The sequence below is a fragment of the Anoplopoma fimbria genome, chromosome 21 (genome assembly GCF_027596085.1).
Source record: "Anoplopoma fimbria isolate UVic2021 breed Golden Eagle Sablefish chromosome 21, Afim_UVic_2022, whole genome shotgun sequence".
Lineage (NCBI taxonomy): Eukaryota > Metazoa > Chordata > Actinopteri > Perciformes > Anoplopomatidae > Anoplopoma > Anoplopoma fimbria.
This window is the reverse complement of record NC_072469.1, coordinates 684,503-704,141: the sequence shown is the minus strand read 5'-3', so window position 1 is coordinate 704,141 and position 19,639 is coordinate 684,503. Positions and strand designations below refer to the sequence as shown.

At 42.5% G+C, this 19,639-nt stretch overlaps 1 protein-coding gene across 1 annotated transcript in view; it reads right to left on the bottom strand.

Moving 5' to 3' along the window:
- The window catches only part of sugct (succinyl-CoA:glutarate-CoA transferase), a 46,193-nt gene that overhangs the window by 19,093 nt on the left and 7,461 nt on the right, over window positions 1-19,639 (bottom strand). The window contains exons 9-12 of the mRNA XM_054622843.1: window positions 16,811-16,906; window positions 13,129-13,200; window positions 12,831-12,928; window positions 12,488-12,590 (exon numbers count right to left, since the gene is read on the bottom strand). Of these exons, the coding sequence (XP_054478818.1) occupies window positions 12,488-12,590; window positions 12,831-12,928; window positions 13,129-13,200; window positions 16,811-16,906 (369 nt within the window). The remainder of the gene's footprint in view (window positions 1-12,487; window positions 12,591-12,830; window positions 12,929-13,128; window positions 13,201-16,810; window positions 16,907-19,639) is intronic.

Here is a 19,639-nt window from a genome sequence, read left to right as displayed (position 1 = left end):
ATACATTATAATAAAATTCATATTTTTCATGCAGAGAGAAACACCTTCATCACACATCCTCCATGGAGCTGACCAGTGACCGGTAGAACGGAGCTCTGCTGCTTTTACATCCACAAGTTCAAACTGGGAGCAGACCAGAGCTCCGTCAGGTCTCCCTGGACCAATAAAGTTTTAACGAGCAGCTGTAATCCCAGCGTGACCTCTGACCTCTGACCGGGTCACTCTGAACAACCAGACAGCGAAGGGAGTGGAGAGGCAGCGTGCCAACACACACACACACACACACACACACACACACACACACACACACACACACACACACACACACACACACACACACACACACACACACACACACACACACACACACACACACACACACACACACACACACACACACACACACACACACACACACACACACACACACACACACACTATTTGTAGGAAACATGAGGAAACTATCGTCTCTAATCTGCTCCCTGAGGTTTGATCCTCTCCTGGCAGGTTTGTTGTGCTGCCATATTTATTACATTTTGTGCATCTATAAGAAGTGGACGTCGTCATGGTGACGTCACTCATTTCTTTGTAGACTGATGTTATAGCATTTTAGCCGTCGCCATCTTGTTTTTTTCACAACCAGTGAACAGGAAGTGACCATATATGGACTGAGGAGGAGTGACGTAGAGACGCCGTATACGTCTCTGGTGTGGACCTGTCAATCAGTGTGTAGCCCCGCCCTAAAGCATCCCCTGCTTTATGGTCTGTTTGACTCTAAATGGAGCATCATTTACTAAATGAACATCATGCTGTATTGAAGAAGACTTGAAACTAGAGATTGAGACCATAAACTCATGTTTACAATGTTTACTGAGGGAATAAATCAAGAGAGAAGTAGAGTCATTTTCTCATAGACTTCTATACAACCAGAGGAGTCGCCCCCTGGTGGACAGCAGAGAGAATGCAGCTTTAACATTACATTACATTACATTAGAGTCATTTAGCAGACGCTTTTATCCAAAGCGACTTACAGTCAGTAGTATGTTACATATCATTCACCCATTCACACACTGATGACAGGCTACCATCAAGGTGCCACCATCAGACTCTAACTAACATTCATCATCAGTCCACACCGATGGCCTTCAGGAGCAACTTGGGGTTAAGTGTCTTGCCCAAGGACACGTCGACTGCCGAAGCCGGGTATCAAACCACCGACCCTCTGATTGGAGAACTACCTTGCTCTCCACTACGCCACAGCCGCCCCAACACATGAAGCTTTGAAGAACCAGGGGATGTCTTATTTGATTGTGGATTTAATGGTGCTCCGTTAGATAATGTGCCATTGAGATGGCAAACAGGAGGAGTTTATGTAACAAATGATGTGACTTCTGAAGGTATTTGGTAGAACCGGATCTTATTTAGGGGATTCATAAGAAAAGGGGTTAAAAACACCTACATGCACCAGTTTTTAGTTTTTAATTTAAAGAATTTTAAGAATTTAAGAAGCACTTTTTTTTTTATTTCACTTGACCAATTTTGACTATTTAGTGTAGGCCTATCGGATAAAAAAAAAAAAAAAAAAAAGTTATTTTAATTCCAGGTTGACAGGCGCTTTATCTTCCAGTGTGAACATTAGAACAACTAAGAACACCTTTACCTACAGAGATCAGACAACACGACGTACAAACCGTCTCTAACACGTTTTATGATCTGTAATCAGATTTATACACCTGTACAACCTGCATCTGGGACACGTTGACAGCGTTTGGAGTTAAGGGGTTAAAACATGGGTCCTTTACTGGGAGTTAAACTGGAGGCTTGAACACGTCTGTTCTACAAGAAGTGTCTTCAGATATAAACAGCTCAGCCACTCCACCGATGGACACCAATTACTGTGAAGAGGGAACAGGTCGTACAGCACCGAGATGACGGGCGGAGGTCGTCGAGTTCCTCTCTGGCTGTTCCAAATGCATTATAAAAAACAGACAGGAGGTTCACCTGACCTCTGAGAGCAATCACAGGGAATCTGAGAGCTGAAACCAAACACCTGATCCAGAAATGATTACAGACGTATTTGTCACAAAGACTATGAACAGTAGCAGCTTACAGGAGAGACCAGAGACCTGAAGCTCCACTTTTAGATATGTCTTCTGTCATTAACGTCAGTATATAACATCACTGATATGGACATATTTTGTCGTATGTCTATATATATCAATCTGCGTTTAACAAAGCATTTCATTTCATACTGACTTTGCTCTTTTTTCTAGACTATTTCTTTAGTGAGCCAGAAGGAGAGGGAGGTGGTTTTCCTGCTGCTAATATACGACAGTCAGGATGTAAACACACAGAATGGTGAGAAACCAAAGTATTATTAAAATATGACCTGATGATGGAGGAAGAATCAGAGGATGAACAACGTTATTGCATCCTGAGGGGAACATGAATGATGAACCTCATTTAGTTGAGATGTTTCAGTCTGGACCAGAGTGATGGATCGACTGTCCATCTGACCCTCTGCTGATGAGGTTAAGAATGTCTTTAAACCGTTGGACTCTCTCTCTCTCGGCCCTTTGTGAACTTGGAATTTGAACGATCCCTCTGCACTCGCAGACTTCCTGGAAACACGATGTTAAGTCCACGAGGCTGCAAGTGCAGTGAAATACGGATTCCTGAGTCTTCCTTCATGGTGCTTTCGATGGTTCTGACACATTCATCATGACAAAAACTCAGCTGACCAAAATGAGTTTATTCACAAACCTGAGACAGTGAATAAAGTTATTCTGAACACCAGGAGAACTCCTCTAAGTTTACTAATGATTCCTAAAAGCTCAGCATGACAATAAGTACATGTCTTATCATCCCGTTCGTATGAGAGCATGTTATTTGACCTATATACTCATTTTTTTCACAGATGTGTTTCTGACGTTCAGGAAGTCTGTTTGTTCACTTCGGCCTCTTTATGGAAACAAACATTCCACATTTGAGTTTCTGCGACATTTCTTGATATTGTGCCTAAACCACTGGACGTTTAAACTGAGATAAGGTTAGCGGCAGACAGGTTCAATTTGTTGAGATAAACAATAGTCACAAGGGTGAGAATAACTTCACAAAGTCATCTCTGCCTCTCGCTTTGTAACTCCATTCCTCTTTCGAACATCACTGCGTTGAAATAAAAGCCTCTTTCCGAAACACACACAAAGATACAGGAGGGTCTTCCTAGACAGTTAGAAAGAGGAATAAATCCGTCATTGTGTTCAGCAGATGATAAGAGCTATTAGTCGCAGGAGACGGCAGCGAGCTGGAACAGATCCTCCTCTAATTGAGTTTCAAGAGTCTTCACGGACAGAAAAAGACAAATGTGCTCAGGCCATCATTCTTTCAGCAGACACAGAGGTAGTGATCACCGGAGGAAACAAAACCTCTGGATTTACAGGGATTCAAGAGCTCTCATAAAAACACAGAGGGACAAACCAAGAGGGATTCCTGTCAATCATTTCTGAAACAATCTCAGATTCTGTGGAGCTCCACGATGGAGCTGTGGTCAGGATGCAGAGCTCAGGGTGGTGGAAGGACTGCAGGAAATGTAATGCATGATATGTGTTAAAGTTGGCGTCCATGTTTGTTCTGGTACAAGAACATGTGACGGTTGGCGTTGTCTACCCCCAGTGGTTACTGACCAGTGGTTCTGTCTGTTGTCTTGTGTATTTGCTCAGCAGCCAGTTTTATTCTACTTCCTGACTGTCAAAGATCAAAATAAATCTGTGCAGGTCGGTGTAAACTATCTGTACCGTGTGGATGTTTTTCAGATATATTCAGCATGAACGCTTATCATCAGGTAAGACTAGTTCAGAACTAGTTTGTGCTATGTGATGAAGGCATACTGAACATTTTAGATGGCAGTAAAGAGTTTACACAAACATTCAACATAACTTTTCTTTGAATAAATATGAAAACGTTATCTGGGCAAGATTACAATACCTAAATGTAAACGCAAAGTAAGGGGATGTTTTTAGGGGACATAGTTGCCTTCATAAGGAGGCAGTTCATGTTTCCTTGTCCACTTGACTCCCTCTCTCTATGATCACTTTGATTTTCATCTTGGATTATAATACAGGGAGATACCTTTTGGCAACACAATATTGTGTTATATTTGACAATGTCAATAAAAGATTGTTGCACAAAAATGTTTCATTCAGTCAATTCATGTTGAAAGGATTATTATGTGTAGAACCTCATTAATCCCCACACCAAGAACCATACAAATTGAAGAGTAATTTTAAGGTTTAAGTTTTTATGATTTACTAAACTGAGAGAAGGAGATTATGTTTATTGGGTTGAAAGAATTTCCTCCATGACTGTCCTCTGGGCTGTAAAATGATCTTTACAATCAATCAAATGTCACTTCAGTTCCAACAAACAAAATTTGATCCAAGATGCGCTTTTGTGAATGAGTATATATCATGTTGAAGATCTAAATGCATAAATAATCTTCAGTGTTCCTCCTTATTGCTTCACATTTTACTTTCTAAGAAGCAGTGGTTTAGTTTTGGGTCGTCGTCTGTGATTTCTATCTGGAAGTGATGGAGCTTCCTCTCAGGAGCAGTTTGTTTGTGCAGCAGGACGTCATGACTGATCCAAAGAGGAGGAACGCTGACGGCCTTTTCGTGTTTTCTCATTACTTTTCACTACTTGAAGCTTCTTGTTTAGTCCATTACCAAAAAATTGTTTTCCATCATCCAAACTCCTCCTGCAGTGGAGTTAGAGGAAGCTCTCCCTGCTGACTCAGCACTCCCTCTGATAACACAGCAATTCATCGCTTGACAGACGAACATGATTTATGTGGTAAAGAAATGGGTTTAGGAGCAGAGAAGGAGGCTGAGTGGGCTTCTTCTAAACCACCTAAACCCCCGAGAGGACCGAGGAAGCTTCTCTGACGTCATTGTCAAACCCTCACTGTCTGCTAACGGAGCTCCAGGACCTCCTAAAACACTCCTCTCCTCTCTTTACACTTAACTGATCGTCGGATGAGATCAATACGATACCACGTCCCTTAGAAGTATTTATATATGCCAGATAAAAGGCAAATAAACAACGTAAGAGCACATACAGGAGCAAACCAGCATAGAGAGGGTAAAGATAGAAAAGATCCAGCCCAACTTCCTTATACAGAACTCTAGCAGCGCGACACCAACATCACACTACTTCCTGTTTTGTTCCTCACACACTAAAGGGCCACTACAGGTAAACGTACTGTTCTTCTCCAAATATTGAAGGATAGAAGGCAAAGACCGACTGAACAGTGAAGCAAGAAACTGTGGAGGGGTGGACGGTTCAGAATAAATGATGCTTTGCAGTGATTTGCCCCAAAAACTGACAAAGAGAAAGTGATGCAGTGAGAGAGGAAGTTCAGTCTTTACAAGCTGTGAATGAATGTCAAAGACGGCCGTTGTTGGGAATCCTCTTCTGCACAACCCGTCTCATTGAGATTAGAGATACGAGCAGAATAAAGAGCTGCTCGGCACTAAGTTTGGAGAACTCTTGGAGAAAATGAAACTTTGGAAATGAAAATTAGTTTAGGCAAAGCATTGACTGCACGAGCAGACGGGCATCCGCTGCTTCATTCAGACTTCACCATGAATGGTTGATCAGCCAGTCATATTCAGACTGAAACTTCTCAGGTTCTTTTACGCTGGAAAGTCCAGACATGAGCCAGAGACCTTGGGTTCAAGGTCAGCACCTTAACCCCTCGGACACCAGAGCGCCCCAAACCCTCAAACATCAGAGCCTCTTCCACCAAATCTTACCGTAAAACCATTTTCTATATGGGATCAGTTACGTGATGTTTTCTTTACAGAACGCTTTCTAATGAGAGAACCATTTGCAGCGACGGAGACGATGATCAATCCAAGTTAATTAGGCCTCTGAGGTCGGACCCAAAGGGTTCACCAATCAGCTGATGTTCATCCTCATCTGAACATACAACTCTGTCCTTCAACTGACCATTCTGAACACTCTGAAGATGTAAAAGTAAATTCAGGAATATTGATTCCATAAATGTTTGTATATCAACCAAAGGTCAAAGTTATCTGCTTTTCTTTGAAACTTCAAAAACATAATCAATCATTGTCTTGTGAATGATTTTTTTTTGTCTTCAAATGGTGGAAACTTTTGGAGTGAGTCATCACCACACCTCCACATTTATCCCTCCAGCGCCCCCACTCCAGATCAGAAATATATTTCCCCCGAGCTGTGTTTAGCTGTCAGCTTGTGGCTTATCTGGTTATCTGGGAACAGCCGGGGGTTAAGGTCTACGTGACCTGGAGGAAGATTCAAGTCTGTCACCATGACTAAATCAGCAAACATTAGTCAACATCTGTGGAGAAGAAACCAGCCTGTCAAAGTGTCAGGACAGTTTCCTCCTTCAGGAAGTTTGATCCAAAGCAACTAACAATATCTACCACTTTATGGACGGAGATACTGCACTGTGCTCCCTCTTCTCGGATGGATTTCTCCCCATGTGATTGTTAAACATTTAATTTGATGGCTTTAGTACGAAGCCTGCAATGTGACTCTGAGACTTCAAATCCAGACCTTAACTGGGGAATCTTTAGAATTCTTTGCTTTCAATCATTGCAACCCAGTCTTTATTTGGAAACTTGTCCTCATAAAGCGACCCGGCACCACATGGTGTGAATCTACTTTTGGACAGTTATCTATATGATGCGCCACGTGGCATGATGTCTAAATGTAGACGTGATTATTATGTTATCAAGCAGATCAGACAGGTTTTCCTCCTCTCCCCATTCCTCACATTCACCCGTCCATCCACTCAGTATAGATTTATAGGGATCATTTCCTTGAAAGTCTCAGAATGTGGATCTCTGGGGTAAACTAGATCACATCTCGTGGAACCTTTCCATGGTCTGATCCATCCAGATATACCGTCAGGCTTGATGAATACGGACTAATGCTTATTTATCTCTCTATTACCTCCATGTGTACGTCTGAAGGCTTGGAGAAGAGCCTGGCTCTCTGGAGATACTGAAGGATGGATCCCAGTGACCTGAGGAGAAGCGTTTTGTCTGTCTTCACACCTTCAATCCCTCCACCTGACCCGAACGGAGGGGCTGGTGGAGGGATGTGACTGGAGGCTCAGCTTGCTCTCCAGTAGACGGGGTGAGGTCCTCCTGATCTTAGAGTGGGAGAATGCTGAAGACTGACGTCTTCGGCTGCAGCAGTTTTATGGTGTTTCTGCTTTATTTGACAGTTTCCAGACAGTATAAAGATATTTGTAGAGCTGGTGTCCAAACATTGAGACAAATCGCTCTGTAGATGACAAGAAGTCAATATTTCAACAAAAGGAGAGAGCGTGTAGGAAGTAAAATCTCTGAGGTTATTGTGGCTCAGTAAACGCACCACAAGAAACATTTCCAGAATCTATGGTTCAATTCCCTTGAGCAAGGCACCGAGACAGCTCCTCTAAAAAAAGAAGCCGACACCCTTGAGCAAGGCACTCAAACTGCCATGATTTGGATTTAAACTCTCTTGAGCAAGTCAGTGAGATGCAAGCATGAGTAACTAGCAAAGCAAAGGTTGGGGGTTCAATTCCCTAAGTCAAAGGTAATCCCTCCAAGAAAAAGGCCCTGACATCGCAAGAGTTGGGTTACTGCAAATGTCCCCGCTGCGGGACGAATAAAGGATTATCTTACTTCCTGTTTAGGCGGATGGAAAGAGTTAAATTCCCAGCATCCCCATGTAGCTGAAGTTCGGCTGAGTACAGAGCAAGGCACTGGCCAGAGGTGGGTGGTTTGAGTCTGATTTATCTGATCCTACATGTTAGGTATCCACTTCAGAGGCTGTTTAGGTTCCAGCTGGGATAAATCAAGCGCACCTCTAGTAGTCAGAATATATAAGCCATATTTAGCTGGATATTTTCTGCAGGACCTGGCCGCTGGCCAGAACACATGACAGATACATGGAGCGGCTCGTAGTCGTAAAAACAAGGTCGGACGAACTCCTGAGAGACAGAAACAGAGCAACAAGAGGGCCGGGAGACGAGAAATAGGGAAAAGGTGAAGATGGGAACACGAAGTGGTGAAAATGAGAACGTAAATAAGAGACGAGAGAGAAAGAGAGCAGCGACAAAATGGAATAAAAGACAACAAAAAGAATAACTGAAAATATAAGGCAAGAGACACGTAATGAAGAGAGGACGCAGTGTGGGGAAAAAACTATGTTTCTGTATCGACAGTGGGTTCTACTGAACCTTTCTTTGTTTAGACGGCTGTGAGAGACTCTTCAATCTCTTAACTTTGAAAAACTAGCTGATCAATGAGGAGGTACACGCTCATCTACAGCGAGCTGTATCAAAGATATTTTTCAGGCTCTGTTTTTGGACAACTAAACTACTTAGTTAGGTTTAAGAAAAAAAAGGTGGTTTGGGTTAAAGTAACTTCAGAAGTGTAGTTACTGAAGTACTTTAGTGAATAAATAAACATTGCCTTCTTGTGTCACATGAGGAGTGAACAGCGGTCTGCTGGAGGACAGATTGAGTTGGTTAAACCCAGTAACCTCCGTTCTCTCCCGTGGGTTTTGTGGTCTTTATTTCCACCAAACTGACTTCACACTGATGGTCAGAAAATAAACCCTAGCTTCATTCTACAGGACAGTCCTGAGGTTCTGTTCTTTAAAATGTGGAAGCAGTAAGATAAAGAGGAAGAACACAGTGGCAGCAAGACAGCAGGGAACAAAGAACCAGATGAGGGAGAGGGTTCTTGGCGTTTTTCTAAATGACTTCCAGATCCAGGTCTTTGGACCGGTGCCGTCCTGATTAGCAGCAGCTTCTCAGCAGAGCTGCTGTGTGGAAGAATCCTGCAGCTCCACGCCGTCACAAAGCAGACACAGCGGCATTAACGGGACACGCCGCTGCTTTTACAAGATTCAGTCCATTTACTCTCTGCTGGGCATTTTCATTATGACATCATCAGCTTCTGGATGTCCTTCCTTTAAAGCAGACACTTAGCTCACCTCACTCATTACTGAGTATTAGTTCTAATCAAACCACTGCAGCTCTGTCTCCTAAACTGCTTTGTGAGTTACCTTTCAGGGGAAACTCTTTTTTCTTGTTTCAAAAGAGTCAAAAACAAAAGGACTCTCACCAGTAGACTGAAGTTTTGTTGATTTTGGGATTCATTTCAAGCCAAACCGTGATGTTTTTACCAAACTTAACCAAGTAGTTCTGTTGTGAAGTAATTGAGAAAGCAGTTTGAGTATGGGAACTTCATTTTGTGGGTGTATTGTTCAGAACAAACATAATCAACATCAATAGGAATAGATTGTGTTTGAGTATTACTGTGAAACTACATTTATTCACCTCAATCACTGAACTCAACCAGCTTATATTTGAGACAGTCACACAAAACTGTTGTTGAGCAAAGACGGGACGTACCGTCAAATACATCATTCAAACCGGTCTGAATGTTTGTATAAAAATAAGACTATGGAATAACATAAAAAATAAAAAGGGGTAAAAAATAAACAGCAAGGTACAAAAACAAACACACCCAACAACAGGACTTTGTCTTAAGATCAAAGTTAGCAGACAGTAAGTTTTGGACTTTAGAGTCATTTTTCTGGGAAAGGTTTTTAACCTTTGATCGGTGGATCGTTACAGAATAAAGAATATGAATGGACACATATTCTGACTTCATAAACTATGATTTGGTGCTCATGGTTTACATAAAAAATGAACTGAACAGTAGAACTTAGGAGAATCTAACCGACCTAACGGCGTGTTTTTGTCCATACGGACTAAAGTTACCTTCCATCTAATTGAGACCTTTAACTATCAAAACGTTCAGCTTCACCCGGCGATGAAAAACTTGAATTGAAGTTTTAACATGAATCCAAAACGTGTGAATGCACCAGCAGTCCCAGCTGAAGGGAGGCTGGTCTGAAGCTGCTGTCAACATGGAAACTTTAAACACAGAAATAAACACGGAGATAAAATGATGCTATGAAAATAAACCCAGAGAAGCAGCTCTGCCGTTAACGTCCGTGAGCCCTGATGTGGCTCCGTGTGTTTACTGCCCAACAACGGATGCTCATGAACGCACATGCAGGAGAACGCCGAGGAGGCTTTTGTTTCCCAGCATGCTCAGTGTAAACACAAGACAAAGATGTTGAATCAGAGTTTTTTTGGGGATAATTGCAGCCATCATGTGGGAAACATTTACTGCCAGAGAGATGCAATTATGGGACAAAATAAATAGAGTGAGGAGCTGCTGTCAGCGCTCTGCATCGGGCCAGGTGCCCCGGAGCAAGGCACTGGTCCTGGAGTGGAGCCCAGCGGCAGTGAGGGAAGTGGACGATCAAAATCAGTGATCAGTAGACGTAACAAGATTGTTGTTCTGTCAGTGTTTCTATTGTTCTAATAAACTGTTAGCAGCATGTCACTCAGCCAGACTAGTGTGTATGAATAAAGGTTCAATAAACAGCCATGCTAATGTCTCCAGGTCCCATAGTTAGACCTGATCCAGAACCAGCACACCCAAACAGACCCTGGTAGTCCTCTAATCAACGAGCAGCTGCTGTCATCAGTGGACACAAGTCATGATCAATAATCCTTTATCCATTTAATACAGAAACAGATCATTTCTGCAACAATCAAACCATAAAACACTCTGTGGTCAACCGGACTGGAGAGAGATCATTTTATCACCAATATCAGAATATTTCTCTTTATACATTATTTAGATCTCTATAGAATATTTTCACGCTCCCAGACGACGTCTTTAAGAAGACATTTTGTGAATAAATGATGAATAAATTAATAATAACATTTCTTGTCAATAACCCAGTTGACCCAGTCAGACTGATCCTGCTGACTTTATTAATATATGTTGTTATTTTTACAAGAAGGCAACAGCTTCTCTGACGGTTCCAGATGTGTGGAAACATCTGCACCTGCCGTGTGTGTTTGTGTCCTAAGTCACTAGACTGCACCAACTTGTTTAGTCACTACTAAACAAGTTGGTGCAGCAGGATTAGAGAGGCAGATGGGCTGGTCTGACACCACACACACACACACACACACACACACACACACACACACACACACACACACACACACACACACACACACACACACACACACTGAGTCATAGCTGTAATGTGACGGGCTGAGCCAGGTGGTGATGGGAGCTGTTCAGCGGACAGAGAGGACGGACCGGAGTCACATGTTTGTCACGCACGCTAACGTTAGCATCCAGCTTCACCTCTCCATCATCTGGCCCACCGATCACTCCGGTCACCTCGTGTGTCTTGGTCCAACCGTGGAGAGGAGATGCCTCACGAAGCCCAGACGACAAAGACCAACCCGTCGCTCCATGTCGACCTCCTCGCTACGAGCACTTTGATTAGAAACGGAGACAGAATTCTACTTCTTCTGACGAGACTCTTCCTGCAGCTAAATGAACGCTGACGTGACTAAAGCTTCGGGAGTCGATGGAAACACAGACGCACGTCCAACAGATGGCCGTGTCAGCCGACCACAACCGACCGGTGATGAAAACAAATGGGAGTCATCGGGAGGAGGCGGGGCTGAGGATTCTCACAGCTGATTGGATTAGAGGCGGAGAACCGGAACCGCTAATCAAGAGGTTTGTTTTTATTTCAGAGACAGAAAGAGGCTCGAAGTGTGATCCATTTCATTTGTGTTTCAGTTGCTGCTGCACGCACACACTGACACACACACACACACACACACACACACACACACACACACACACACACACACACACACACACACACACTGACACATACACACACACACACACACACACACACACACACACACACACACACACACACACACACACACACACACACACACACACACACACACACACACACACACACACACACACACACACACACACTGAGACACACACACACACACACACACACACACACACACTGAGACACACACACACACACACACACACACACACACACACACACACAGACACACACACACACACACACACACACACACACACACACACACACACACACACACACACACACACACACACACTCACACACTCACACACACAATGTTCACTTCAGGTGCGTCCGTTAACCTCGACACTACAGCTGTGTCTCATTTTCAAAGTCAACAAAAAACTGTTCTCACCAGGAGACGACCTTAAAGCGTGAAGTGTGTTAAAGCTGCATTCTCTCTGCTGTCCACCAGGGGGCGACTCCTCTGGTTGTATAGAAGTCTATGAGAAAATGACTCTACTTCTCTCTTGATTTATTCCCTCAGTAAACATTGTAAACATGAGTTTATGGTCTCAATCTCTAGTTTCAAGTCAATACAATTTGAATGTGAAACTCAATTTAAAAGCTTTTCTTAATATAAATTAGTCTGAATTTTAAATAAATTCAATATGTAGTTGATGGTTTGTGTCTGACTGACCTGTGGATCAGAGAAGACTTCCTGGATGTTGTTGATTGGTCCAACAGGAACACCTGAGCCCTCAAACCTCCTCAGCCAATCAGCTGTCTTCTCCTGCAGAAACCTGACAGATGAAAATAAATGATTACATCATTACAAATACTAATAACATAATAATACAGTATTTATTAATACAAAATGATAGTGATAGTTTATATTAATATATATATATTAATGTATTGTTATTATTGTTGTTATTATTGTGTGTGTGTGTGTGTGTGTGTGTGTGTGTGTGTGTGTGTGTGTGTGTGTGTGTGTGTGTGTGTGTGTGTGTGTGTGTGTGTGTGTGTGTGTGTGTGTGTACCTCTGTGACAGCGTGTGCAGCAGTTGTTTGCGGTTTTGGACTCTCAGCTTGTTGGTTTTGTATTCTGGTTTCTCTGTGAGTTCCATCAGCTGCAGAACCTGTAAACAAACATTAGTTTTTATATAACAATTAACATACAATCATTTTATAATAGATCGTATCGTCTATCAGAGCTGGAGATCTTTGGAAGACACCCAAAACATTTAAACTTGATCACTTTGATTCAATCATTAATGTTAGCGCAAACATCCAATATTTAGCTGTTGAATAACGTGTCTGTGTTGTTAAAGTGACTCACATTACAGACGTTGACGAACTGTTTGTCGTTGCCTGCAGCCACCACGATGTGACCGTCTCTGGTTGTGAAGCCCTGAAAAAGAGAGCAGAGCTTTCAGACTGATTCAGGTTCCACATTATAAACAGCTAGAGACAGGAGACAGGACACTTCCTCCCACAACAGGAGGAAACACTTCCAGGACACTTCCTCCCACAACAGGAGGAAACACTTCCTTGATCTTCCTCCCACCAAAAGAGGGGTGAATTAAGAGTGATGTTTTTGTTTTTCATTTGAATAACACACACAGACTGGACTTTCTTGTTTTGAGTAAATATATTCACTACTTGAATGAAAATATTCTCGTTAATGTGACCTTAGAAAACCTTTTTTGGTTTCTTTGACCTCATTCCTGAAATGGTATTCTGAAGCTTCATAATAAGAAATATATCACGACTGATATCCGGTCCTGGAATGACCCACTCCTCATCGGCCCACCTTCACGTCCTGCTCTGCTTTATACATTCTAGTAATTTGATTCTTCCCAGCAGGTAGATGTGAAATTTACTCTGATTAAATAGCAGGTTCTAGCGATGGAGGTTAATCTGCATTTTTATCGCAGAGTCCCAGCTGGGTTTCATAAGAAGTTTAATAAGCTGAAGCCTGAGGAAAGCTGTTTAAAGGCCAGCTGGAGGAGGGACACGTCTCCTTCCTCCTCCTCTTCATCTTTTGTCTTTCCTTCCCCCGGGGCCTCCTTCTCTTCTTCCTCTACTTTCTCCTCCTCTTCCTCTTTCTCTCTCACAATTGCTTGTAATAAAAACTCGTCGCCACATGAGAGGAGGACAAGAAGTGCTGTCATGCATCACACACACACCAGCGACCACATCCCACGGCGGAGTGTGTGTGCTCAGACCACTAACCCGTTAGTCACACTGCCCTCAGCGCTCAGCTCCCACCGCCGCCTCGCTTTCATCGTAGTCCACCGGGGGGACTACGAGGGGACGTTCATCCACAAAACCCCAAACAGTCCTCAGAGAGGACGGGCGGTGCGGTCGGACCATACAAAACTGTCAAAGAACTAAAGCTCTATGTTTCGTATCTACGGCTCTGCTGCTCTTCTAGATTCTGGTTCTGCAACACATTTTCTGTCTGGTTCAGTCTCAAACTGCAGACAGAAGACAGAAGACAGAAGACAGACTCATGCAGAGACCAGCTGGTGAACATAGAGGAGCATTTAGCAGCTAAAGAGACAGATATTCTCTTCAGGAGGTAGTGGAGACCAAAAACAGAGCTAAAAGAGAGAGAATATTGGACTGAAGTCTCTCTGACTTTACAATTCTAATGTTTCATTTAATGTTTCATTAGACATTAATAAATGATGTGATCAATGCAGGAAACCAGGCATCAGCCGAAACTGAAAGTATGGTGGCCATATATTCTAGTCACCTTATACTTTGAGTAATTCAGAGATATTTATAGTTATACAGTACGTCGGCTTAATAATGAAGATGTGACGTGTTTATAGCTCACGTTTGCTGTAAACTTATTTTGCAGCTAAGACGCCGGGTTTCTTCTCATCTAACAAGACATGACACGTTTCATTTTAGTTTTCATACTTCTGTATGTGATGTTGACGGGTTAGTTAAACTTTTACGCCCACAGTTAAACCCGTGCGCAGGCGAGTAAACGCACCAACGCACCGTGCAGCGTTTCCTGGTTCTGACTGTAACGGCAACATTTAAATATTACCAATGCAACAGGTATCAACACAAAAGTCCACAAATCATCAGTTTGTGTGAAGCGTTGACGTCTGTCTCAGTCAGTTGTTCTTCACATCTTGAGTAAATATGCATTTATTTTTCTGTCTGGACGTTTGAACCATGAAGTGCCGCTGCAGAGCAGAGCGTCCTCTGTTCTCTCTGATTCAATGTTCTCAAACATGAACTCTCGTAACGGAGTTGAACTCTTCCTTACCGACGGCAGCAGACGGCTCATGTGTCTCTTCTTTGACACGGTGGATGTCTCCGTTTGGGGAGGTTTGGACCGACCCGTCTCAGGAATCAGACGCAAACTTTAAAAGTGGGGACGGATGACTTCTTCAGCTCTAATGTCTTCCTCACACAGCCGCCACCGCAAAACACCAATAGTTCTGTTGTTTCAACCGTCCTGATCTCTGAAGAACCAGTCTTCGAGCGCTTTCATCTCCAGCACACTGGTGGGGGGGGCGCGGCATTGTGGGTAAGGGGTTTCACACGAGGATTAGATCTGAGCGTCGGACAATAACGCTGAGAGAATGACGACCACAAGAATGGAGCGAGGAGACGGAGCGATTCATCAGGAGGAGCTGACGGTTTGTCTGACTGCGAGTCCTGAACCGCCGTAAAAACACAGAACCGTCTCCGTCACCTCAGAGTCGCTGATGTGGAGCAGACGGAGCTCCGACACAATGAAGAGTCACTTTAACGTGAATCAGGAAAAGAAACCAAAAGCTCTCTGTCAATATAATGACTCTTTACTGTACTACATCTCAGAGGCACATATTGTACTTTTTACTGTACTACATATATATATATATATATATATATATATATATATATATATATATATTACATTTTTTACTACATTTGTCTGACAGCTTTAGTTCCTTTACAGATGTTTTTCATCCCTTCCTGTCCAGTGAAAACCAGGTGCTGTCACTTTGTCAGCTCTTATAATGGAGGACGTGACCGGACAGAGAGTTTACCTTCTGCATCACATTTACTTTAGTTCTGCATTTTATTTGACATTTTTCAATGTTTCCTGTGTGGTTTCATTTACGTTTTGTCTCCATGCTCTTATTGTGAAAAGTCCGGCCGACGCCCCGGCATGCTTTGAGTTTTTGTGCCGTGCAGAAAGAAGATAATTCAGGTTTTAACGACACCACAGAGCGACTGAGGGACAAGAGAAATGTGTTCTCTTTGAGTCACTTATGTTTTCAATAAACTAGAGAATTTAACGACCAAATTTAATTTCATAGTGCAGGAAAGTCGATGTGGACGTGATAAAGAATTCAATAGATCAGTCTGAGACCTGATGGTTTTATTGGTGAAAAGCTGAAACCTCTACCATCATGTTCTCCATGTTGTGTTGTACTTCATAGAAAAACAAAGGTATGAATGAAGAGGTTTGGTGAGAGACAGATGGTTGAGGAGGCAATAAAAAAGTGACTGACAGTAAACGTCTCTGATTGTTTTAGAATTCTTCTTCCCCTGAACGCTGACATCAGCTCTTATTATAAATAAGTAATGAATAATAATAAATAAGACAGCAGCACCTTTAACCATGTGATATAAGCTTGTCATTTCTTTTACAGTTTTCTTTTAGGTACTTGGTGCTGTTTTATTCTACAATCACACCATTTAAGAGGGAAATATTGTTCTTTATACTATTTTAAAGCTTTAGCTACTTTACAGATTGAGATTATTAATCAACTAATACATTATGAACACCAAAGGGCTCTGTATCTGACAATATGAATTATCAATGATCAGAAATTAGTATTGGCGGCAATAAAACGTGATCAGGGATCTAAAAGTTGTATTTGCTTGTTTCTTTTGTGCTGATCTGATCTACAGGTGTGTACATGTGTCGCCATGTTTGTAGTTTGTGCTGCTGTTAAATGAACTCAGACACACAGAGAGTTAAAGAGCTGCGTTCAGGCCGTTACCTGATAAGGTACGATGCTCTGATGGGCCGTCCCCCAGCGCCTCGCCTCCTGCCCTGCGTTCAGATAGTTAGCAGCAATATGGCTGAGACAGGAAACCTGAGAGAGAGAGAGAGAGAGAGAGAGAGAGAGAGAGGGGAGAGAGGGAGAGAGAGAGGGAGAGAGGGAGAGGTTAAATCTGAGCTGACGCTCACTCGTCGCGCCTTCCTGAAGAGCAAAAACCACAAACTCTGCTTTCTTTCCTCAAAAGTGCTGGAAATCAAACCAGCGGATCATTGCTGGATTTACAAGCAGCTGAAAACCTGCGGACGGATTTCCACCCTACGATACGATACGATCGATACGATACGATACGATACGATACGATCGATACGATACGCTACGCTACGATACTCTGCGATACGATACGCTACTCTACGATACGATATGCTACTCTACGATACGCTACTCTACGATATGCTACTCTACGATACGCTACTCTCCACGATACGATACTCTACGATACGATGCGATACAATACGCTACGATCGATACAATACTCTACGATACGATGCGATACGATGCGATACGATGCGATCGATCAATGCGATACGATGCGATGCGATCGATCGATACTCTGCGATACGCTACAATACGCTACGATACTCGACAATACGATACTCTACCCTACGATGCGATACTCTGCGATACGCTACAATACGCTACGATACGCTACTCTACGATACGATACTCTACGATACGCTACTCTACGATACGATACTCTACGATACTCTACGATATGATACTCTACGATACTCTACGATACGCTACGATACGATACCCGACGATACGATACGCTACTCTACGATACGCTACTCTACGATACGCTACTCTACGATACGCTACTCTACGATACGCTACTCTACGATACGATACCCGACGATACGATATGCTACGATACGCTACTCTACTCTACGATACGCTACTCTACGATATGCTACTCTACGCTACGATACGATACTCTACGATACGATACAATACGCTACGATACGATACAATACTCTGCGATACGCTACAATACGCTACGATACGATACTCTACGATACTCTACGATACTCTACGATACGCTACTCTACGATACGCTACTCTACGATACTCTACAGAAACAGAGGATCTTCTCTCTGATGGTCTGGTTTACTGATGGAGGTCTTTAGAGAATCAGGACTAAACTGAGACTGGATCAGGACCAGATAGAAGTTCCTCACTGTCACTTTAAAGTAAAGGATCTTGTTTAAGCTGCTAAGAATGAGTCTGAAGAAAGGAACCTTCCGATAGAGGGATTCATAGTGAAAGTTTAGCTGCTCTGGAACACGCTACCTGGAAAGGTTTAAGAAACGTGGGCTTCACATGCTGCTCTAACATATCTACTTCATGTGCTACTTGGACCAGACTAAAGGCTTCAGGGGAAACTTTCCAAACTGAAATAGTTCCTCCTCTTCAAAAGGTTCCTACATGACTGAGCCATTTCCTCAACAAACCACAACAATTTAAAGACGCTTCTAGCTGAACTTCAGACTCCTGACTTGTCGTCCTTTGGTGTGGAGCTGCTCCTGATGTTTACAGCTGTTAGCGGAGCAGCAGGCGGTGACCTCTGATTGGTTTGTAATGGTTAAATGTCCCCTGACAGCCAAACCAAACCCAGCTCAAACCCGTCCACATGGATCTCTGAGCTCTCATTGTTCATCTCTGGTGGAACCGCTCTGCGGGTGACGTGCCTGTGGTCGCAGCGCTTCATACAGGAATGCACCATGGGATATGTGAGGGGGGGATTGTGGGTATTTTATGTGTAGCAGCCTTGGGAGTCGACCACAGAGATCGAGACCTCGAAGCCTCGAAAAAACAATTACAGCCTTCGTTTCACTTTTTTGGGTTTGTGTTGGAGTCAAGTTTATCTCTCTATATATCTCCATATCTATCTTTATCTTTAGATATTTATCTCTCTATCTATCTTTATCTATTTATATGTATATATATATCCATCTCTCTCTCTCTATGTATATATATATATATATATATATATATATATATATATATATATATATATATATATATATATATATATATATATATAATTAGCTATATCTATCTTTATCCAGCTATAACTATTTATTTATATCCTTATTGATATCTATATATCTGTATATCCACATATATCTTTATCTATAACCATTTTTATATATATATCTTTATCCATCTCTCTATCAATCCATATTTATATCTATCTACATTTTTATACACAAGCAGAAAACAGTATTTGTGCAGATGTTTTCAAATGTTGTTATTCTTTTATCTTTCTTAAACCTTTGGAAACTGTTTTGTAATATTTACTTCTCCAGATCTGCACTTCAAAAGGTCAAAAGCTATGAATGCATGGAGTCGATTTTCAGGAGAAAAGCCGGACTTTTCTACGTGTTTGGTTCTAAACTCTGAGTCTCTCTCTGGAGGAACATTACGCTTTGAACCGGTGAAAAATGAGAATATATAAAACATAAAACATGTTTTTAAAAGCAACACTGTCACACAAGCAGCATGTCCTGACACAACAAATCAAGCGCACCCTGGGTGTCTCGAATACTTCAGAGTGCAGGACGGCTTTGGGATTAGGGCTCGTCTGGTTTGTTTAGACGGTGAAAACATCCAGAGGAATATGGATGAGTCCGCTCAGACTGCTCAGGATTAACCAACAGAGAGGTTTCACAAACACACACTGGAGCAGCATCACGCTCACAAACACCCCCTTCATACGGATGCTGTCTTTAACCAGCAGACCCTGAACACAATGTCAGGAGAGTT